The sequence below is a fragment of the Silene latifolia genome, chromosome 10 (assembly GCF_048544455.1).
Source record: "Silene latifolia isolate original U9 population chromosome 10, ASM4854445v1, whole genome shotgun sequence".
Classification (NCBI taxonomy): domain Eukaryota; kingdom Viridiplantae; phylum Streptophyta; class Magnoliopsida; order Caryophyllales; family Caryophyllaceae; genus Silene; species Silene latifolia.
This window is the reverse complement of record NC_133535.1, coordinates 2,935,119-2,943,196: the sequence shown is the minus strand read 5'-3', so window position 1 is coordinate 2,943,196 and position 8,078 is coordinate 2,935,119. Positions and strand designations below refer to the sequence as shown.

Genomic DNA, 8,078 nt, shown 5'->3' with positions numbered 1-8,078 from the left:
TTTGTGAATTTGGGACATTTTTGTCTAAGGACTTTTATCCCAAAGAGGTACCTATCAAGAATTAATTGAGAAAACTTTTCGCGGGTACACATGGTCCTCGGTTTTAAGCAATGTGCTGAATGTCGCTTTCAACATTTCCTTTTTGATCAAACAAGCTTTATGGATTTCTTTTCCTGTCATTTAGGTCTTATTCCATTTCTTGGATGGTCCTCTTGACAGCCTCAAGAAAGTCCACATGATAAATAAATAAGAAGAAAGTTAGGAAACAAAGGAGGATTGTACTTTTATCTCTATTTACTTTTTTTTCCTTTACTTTATGTTTTATCTTCAGAACTTGTAAGGCCTTTTGGCCCTTTTTTTGGCTTCGATTTGCACCTACCTTTGTGGGCCTTAGATTTAATTTGAATGGTTGAGATTGCATTGTTTGGTACTATATAAACCAAGCAAACCTAATGAGAAAAGCACATTATTTTGAATCAAAAACACAAGTGTATGTGAAAATCTTAGTTTTCTCCTTAAAATTATTTGCTTAGTGCAAGAAAACCCTCCGTAGCTTAGGCTTGGGGCTGAGTGAGTTCATTGCTAGGTACTTGAATTAGCTATTAGTCTTAAACCTTGGTTTCATGCTTGGTTTAATTCATGTCCAACTCACTTAACTTTGAGCATTTGAGTAGCCTCTGTAGTGTCTTAATTCGTCCAAAAAAATCGAGTCCTTGAGTTTTAGTTCAAGATTTTTTTTTTTCGATACATACCGGCAAGTATTTGTTTGACAAAAATGAGCGTTCGTTTCACACATATCTCAAAACCCATAAAATATAGGTATTTTATACCTAAGGATGGGGTAGATATGAGACTTATACCAGAGTATCTAATTAGGAAAAACAAATTAAAAAACATATGGCATATTGTAAATGAAATTTTTTTACTATATATTTATTTGATTAAATCTTTATTTACTGTTTGTGTGAAACAAGATTAGTACCTTAAGGTATCTTGGAGATCATAACTACCCTCCAACACTTTGTGATGCACCCTTTAATGCAAGGGTTAGAGTTACGGTTGTAGATGTGTAATCTAATAAATAACGCTAAATTACTTATAATAATTTAGCGCTTAAGGATGAATGATATAATTCACAAACTGAAACACAGGAATCTTCAACGATACTTATATATCAAGAAAGATCCAAAACACAACTTCAACTAGAGTCTTCACAAGAGTACTTGTGGATGCTAAATTACAAACTAAGGGATAGATAGCTGATTACCTCCATGATCGAATGGGCTCGCCGTGCTATGTCTAAAGCTAATGCTAATCTAATCTAAGACTAAGAATCTACGATCTAAAGATAGACTAAGTTGTAGTTTTTGTTATTGTTTGAGTTGTTGCGTGTGTTGCCCCTGGACGAAACTCTCTTTATATAGGCATTATTCGGCTGCTTCAGAAACTACTCCTTCGTGGGGAGGCAGTAGGATAACCGCGAAGTCTTCATGAATATTGCATCTGGGCGCTTGACAATCTCTTGGCTCATCGTTCCTCACTACTGGACTTTTATCCGTCTTATCTTTAGGGATGTCAATGGATCGGGTTCGGGTCGGGTGAAGCCTCATCCGTCATCCATCCGTCCTTTTAAAATCTCATCCAACCCGTTCGTCATCCGTGAAACATATCATCCATCATCCATCATCCATCCATCCATCATCCATGGATGAAACGGGTGGATCGGGTGATAAACGGGTGTTGTGTATTTATATGTTCGTTTCAAGTTAAAAAAAATGATGATTTTTTATTCTCTATAAAAATAAAGTTAGTATATTATTTTAGTTTAATTTTCTAGTGGGTAGGTTCAAAAAATATCTATATTAAGAGTATAAAAATATGAAAATTTGAATATTTTATATCTTAATAATGTGTTATATGTGTAAAAACATTACATAAAAAGTAGTAAAATCGGGTGATGGATGGATGGCGGGTGAAATTTCTTCATCCAACCCATCCGTCATCCATTTCATCCGTCATCCATCCATCATCCATTTAAGTCGGGTTTTCATCCATCTTTTAGGATCGGGTGAATCGGATTTCGATCGGATGCGGGTGAAAATGACATCCCTACCTGTCTTGGATCAATATGACTAGGCCCAATCTCTTTACTCTTTAGTAAATAAGCCCACATGGCACATACCCTTAAAATAATAAATTTAGTACGTTGATTAAATTAGGCATCAACATTTACCTTAATAACTAGTATTGGTGCCCGGCTTTGCCCGGGCTACCTCTACTTACCATTAATTTTTGTTTCATAAAATAAAATTACTTAAAGTTGCATAATCCATAAATTTATCATTAATATATTTTTCTATGACATATCCTAAAATTACGATGAAATAAATTTTGAGACAAATTCACTACTCCCGCTATTAATATTTTATTCTTATTAATGAAACAATAGTAATAACATTTCAGTAACTGCCGGTAATCATTGTTACTTTCACTACTCCCGCCGCAAATGTAAAATAATTAACATTTCTATACATCTAATAAACTATAAAGTTTAATAAAATTGAATAGATTTTAAATTTAGTATATAATTTTATGATGATTAATAATTAATATCATAAGTGTGCATGTTTATATTAATTAATTATTTTATTTTAAAGAAATTGACCATCTTCTAGTCTTCTATAAATATTTAGGAAAATTACCAAGCATCTTCTTTCTTTTAATATCCTTGAAATTGACCATCTTAATTAATTATTTTATTTTAAGAAAATTGACCATCTTAATTAATTATTTTATTTTAAGAAAATTGACCATGTTTTAGTCTCTTACAAATGTTTAGGAAAATTACCAAGCTTCTATATAATTTAATTTTAACCCAAATTATATAATATTTGCATTGAGATCCCTTAATCGGGTCCATCACACGGTGCTAGTGATTTAAAACTATAAAGTATAATTAATTTGTATAATTTTCTTTAATTACATTGAAGTTGTAACACCCCACGGTAATTGAAGAGGTCCAGTGATAGGCTTAAATGACTAGTGCTTAAAGGGATTAGAAGTACTACTCATATCAACAAAGTGCACTTTCTTTTATGGTCATCCATGCGAAAGAACTCCAAAGTTAAGCGTGCTTGACTGGGAGTAGTCTTAGGATGGGTGACCTCCTGGGAAGGTTCCCGGGATGCACATGAGTGAGGACAAAATGCGCTATAAAGGACCCGTGTTGATCTGTGGGCCATGTACACGGTACTGGTGAGCTATCATAAGTAATCGCTCCCAGGCCGGTTTGGTAGGGGTGTTCTAAGTCCCTTGATTTCTGGATTTAATATATAGTATTGATTGATTTCGAAAATAGTTATTTGAAATAATGTATATTACTTAAGATTTTTAATTTTAATTAAATTTTAACTTGGTACCCACTCATAGACGTGGCTAGGGGTGTTAATGAGACGAGACAGCTCGCGAGCAACTCGAGATCGGCTCGGTTAAAGCTCGGTCAAAGCTCGGCTCGGGCTCGGGATCGGCTCGAAAGCTTAACGAGTCAAGCCGAGCAAAGGTTGGCTCGACTCGAAAAGCTCACGAGCGGCTCGAACTTGTGTGATTACATAAGATATTGGTCATATTTTATAAAAATATTCTATCATGATTGCATCTTTGTATCACACGTACCAAATGTCTCGCTGATTTGCCAAACATTTTTACATATAACTTTCGAACCTTATTATTGAAAATATCGGTACAAAAAAATAAACAATTTTATATAGGCTCGATTTGGGCTCGAGTTTGGCTCGAGCTCGCGTTAAAGCTCGCAAGCTTTATAACGAGCCCATTTTTTTCAGGCTCGGGTAAGCTCGAGATCGGCTCGAGCTTGAATTTTGGTTCATGAGCACAAGCCGAGCAAGGCCAAGCTCGGGCTCGGCTCGGCTCGTTAACACCCCTAGACGTGGCAAACAGATCGGATCGTGTCGGGTTTGTGTTCGTGTCACATGTAAACGGGTCACAAACTCTCCAACCTAAACCCGACCCAATTAAATATCATGTCGTGTTCGTGTCGACCCACTTACATCAATGGGTCATGAAACCTCATCCCTAATCCGTTAATTTCGTGTCGGGTTCGTGTTGTGTTTTTATGTCATGTCCATATTTGGAAAGTTTGAGTATATTTATGTGATGGAGAATCAAGAAAAATTAAGATTAATTTAGTAAACGGATCATTCCTGTCGGATTCATGTTTAGAAAGGTCAACCCAAACCGTACCCAATTAAATATCGTGCCGTGTTCGTATCGAACCACTTACATAAACGAGCAATTAAGCCCCAACCTAAACTCGTTAATTTTGCGTCGAGTTCATATCGTGTTTTCTTGTCGTGTCATTGTTTGCCCGCTCTAATGACCACTCATCACAATTGAAATAAACACCGGTATAAAAAATTAAGGTTCAACACTTCAACCGCATCTCTTTTATACTTTCCGATTCCAAACTTATACCCACCCACGAAACAGATAGGAAATAGGGTTAAGATTTCTTGGCCTAGTTTACTATAAATAGAATCATAAAAACAAAAACTTTCCAAGTAAACATGTCGCGGCAGCCATTAATCCCACGTCAAAACGATGTGTTCATGAAGTTAGCACACCAGGTTTCATCAACCATAGCCAAAGAACATAACTTGGTGTTCTCCCCGCTATCGCTCCACGTCGTCTTAAGCTTGATCGCAGCCGGGTCATCCGGAGTAACCCTAGACGAGTTACTGGAATTTTTGAAGTCGGAAACTATAGATGACCTTAACAAACTCTCCTCGATTATCGCGTCGAATGTTGTTGCTGATGGTAGCTCCTTAGGTGGGCCCGAGTTGCAGTTTGCTAATGGGGTTTGGGTTAGTATGGATCTTCCTCTTAAACCTTCGTTTGTTGATGTCGTTCATGGAGTTTACAAGGCCGTTGTGAAGAATGTTGATTTTGTAAATCAGGTATGAATAATATGTATTATGTTTGATTCGAATTTCGAATTGATTGATTATATATTTGTTTTTTGTTCATCAATTAGTCTTGTCTAAAACCGTTATAGTAGCATTGGTAGTTATTAATACGGAGAAGTAATTTCATGAGGTATATCGTCCATTAGCACATAGTATGACGTATATACGTTTTACATGTGTAAAACCGTTTTATACAACTTTGGATTCGATCCCAATTTAATTCTTTGATTTATTTTGATTTGGGTCTGGATTATTTCCCAACATATTTATTAATATGGACTAGTAATCCGAATCGTATAACCTTTTGAACTTGCTAATTAACGACGCTAATATATACTTTTTGGTGGTCAAAATTAAATGTTACCTTTGATCTGAATCGTAGGGAGATTATTATGTCTTGATAGCTTTGTCTTGTATACTTCTTGTATCCCAATTCAATCATTTGTTTACATTTGATTAACATACTCCTCACAAAAAATATAAAAGTTAAACAAATGACTGAAAAGGAAGTATATATCCACTGGTTTACGTTTGCTTTATTTTCCAAATGAAGTATGCATAACTAACGTTTCCTTCTGTCTCAGCCAATAGCTTACATTTGCTTTATTTTTCCGCACATTATAAAATAAGCGTAAACTATTCTCGGAGACAGAGAAGAGTAATCTTTATTCCAACTAAGTATGCATAACTAACGTTTTCTTCCGTCTCAGCAAATAATTTAAATTTGCTTTATTTTTCCGCACATTATAAAATAAACGTAAATTATTCTCGGAGACAGAGAAGAGTAATATTGTTTTTCCTAACAATGTTGCTTGCTTGTTTTGGTAATGAAGGCAAGGAAAGTGACTTCTGAAGTGAACTCATGGGCTGAAAACCACACAAAAGGCCTAATCAAAGAGGTTTTACCTAAACACGTAATTACCGTCGAAACTAAACTCATTTTAGCCAACGCTCTCTACTTCAAAGGTTCATGGGATATCAAATTCGATGCAACGAAAACAAAATCATTCGACTTCCATCTTCTCAATGGCGATTCAATTCAAGTACCCTTCATGAGAAGTTACGAAAAACAATTCGTACGCTCTTTCGGTGACTTTAAAGTCCTACGCCTTCTTTATAAGCAAGGCAAAGACATAAACCGACAATTTTCCATGTACGTCTTCCTACCAAATGAAATAGACGGGTTGCCTAGCTTAATGGAGAAATTCAGCTCGCAACCCGGGTTCCTAGAAGAACATCTTCCAAGTGATAAAAAAGTTCTTATGTGGGATTTCAAGCTTCCGAAATTCAAGATTTCATTCGGGTTTGAAGCGACTGATGTTCTTAAGAGTTTAGGGGTTGAGCACCCGTTTATACCGGGTGGTCTTACTGAGATGCTAGTAGACCCTTTTACAAGTGATGAACTTTATGTTTCGAATATTTTTCAAAAATCGTTTATTGAAGTGAACGAGGAAGGAACTGAAGCTGCTGCTGTTACGGTTGCTAATTTAGTTATTCCGACTTCCTGTTCTAATATGCCTCAAACCTTTGTGGCGGATCATCCGTTTATGTTTATGATTAGAGAAGATATTAGTGGTGTTGTTCTCTTCATTGGCCATGTGATGGACCCTTCATCTTAATTCTTAACATTATGGAGTCTTATAGCATACTGTTTCCGTCTCAATTATTTGTTTACTTTTTATATTCATTTTAAGGATTATAAATGATGACTGGGGCAGTAATGAATTTTGTTATTATGGAAATCCTTTTGTTATGGTATTTCTTATTTCCAATGCAAGGTTATAATATGGAGTATCAAGTATATCTATGAGTTTTAGGTTTGTATTCCCCTCCCCTCTATTGATGTCTAAGGCCCTGTATAGCAAACAGTATATTGAGCGAAATTAGTAGATTTCTGCCTAATTAATAGTTTGACTAAGTAATCTACTATTTTCATGTGTTTGGTAAACGCGTATTTTGATAGCATATTGGTCAGAATCTACTGTTTTTGAATATGCTTCTAAGAGCAGCATATTCCATTAGCATATTCACTTTATTCATGAAATCATTTTAATTATCTTAAAATCTGCTATTGTTAACAAACACGTTTTTCCTGATTGTTTGATAGTCAAACCTACTAACCGTATTCTGCTAACGTTATCCGCTATCATGAATCTGCTTCTGTTGTTTGTCAATCAGGGCCTTGATTTGTATTTCTACTTCCATGGTACGATTATTATGTTTCATACGGAAAAAAAACTATGCTGCCAATCGATAATTTTTTTTAACAAGGACAAAAAAGATTGGCGCGGCGTTCCTCGTTTAACTAAATTTGAGTTGTTAAAATGGTTAAGGCTTTTCCGTGCAAATAAAATTTGACATGTTAAAAAAGAATGACGTTCTTGTCGATGAAAAGATAGGTCAGGTGAGATCTTGTTTAAACTATCTTACCGGGTGCATTATGAATATCAAACTTGTATAATTTCTAGTAATATGTAACTACTAAAGTGAAGAACAACAGAAAATAAGTTGATAATATATTTTTTTGTAACATGTTTTAAAATTATGATAAGATATAGTAAAATTTATCATCAAATTTTAAGCCGCATTACTACTTCCGTTGTTAATATTACTACTTACCTTCCCAATAAATATTACTATTCACCTACTCCCACGGTTTCTATATACTTTACTACTTCCGTTATTTTAACGTTAAATTCACGTTTTCATTAATTTTATCAAACTTATATATTTAGATAGGGTTTTTCTAAAATGTGCCCTTAGGGCACATGATAATAATCTAATTAGGGAAATATTGTTGAGAATATATCATGTTAAATTAGAGTTGAAACTCATATTTACCATAATTAGTGATATATTCTCAACAATATTTCCCTAATTAGCTTATTATCATGTGCCCTAAGGGCACATTTTAGAAAAACCCATTTAGATAAATAAAATATCTTCTCAAACTTGATTAGTTACGTAATTGTTCATACTTTCTAAATTAAAGTAATAAACTATTAGTCTATTTAATGATTTTTCTTAAGATACTTACTTTCCTAAATTTGCCTTGATTTCCGATTTATTCATTTCCCATATATTACTAGATAATAA

At 34.6% G+C, this 8,078-nt stretch overlaps 1 protein-coding gene across 1 annotated transcript; it reads left to right on the top strand.

The window, feature by feature from the left end:
* Positions 1-4,517: 4,517 nt before the first annotated feature.
* Positions 4,518-6,645, top strand: LOC141607019 (serpin-ZX-like). Its single transcript, XM_074426395.1, has 2 exons — positions 4,518-4,973; positions 5,816-6,645. The coding sequence occupies exons 1-2, from the start codon at positions 4,584-4,586 to the stop codon at positions 6,599-6,601; spliced, it is 1,176 nt and encodes a 391-aa protein (XP_074282496.1). The 5' UTR covers positions 4,518-4,583; the 3' UTR covers positions 6,602-6,645.
* Positions 6,646-8,078: the final 1,433 nt, after the last annotated feature.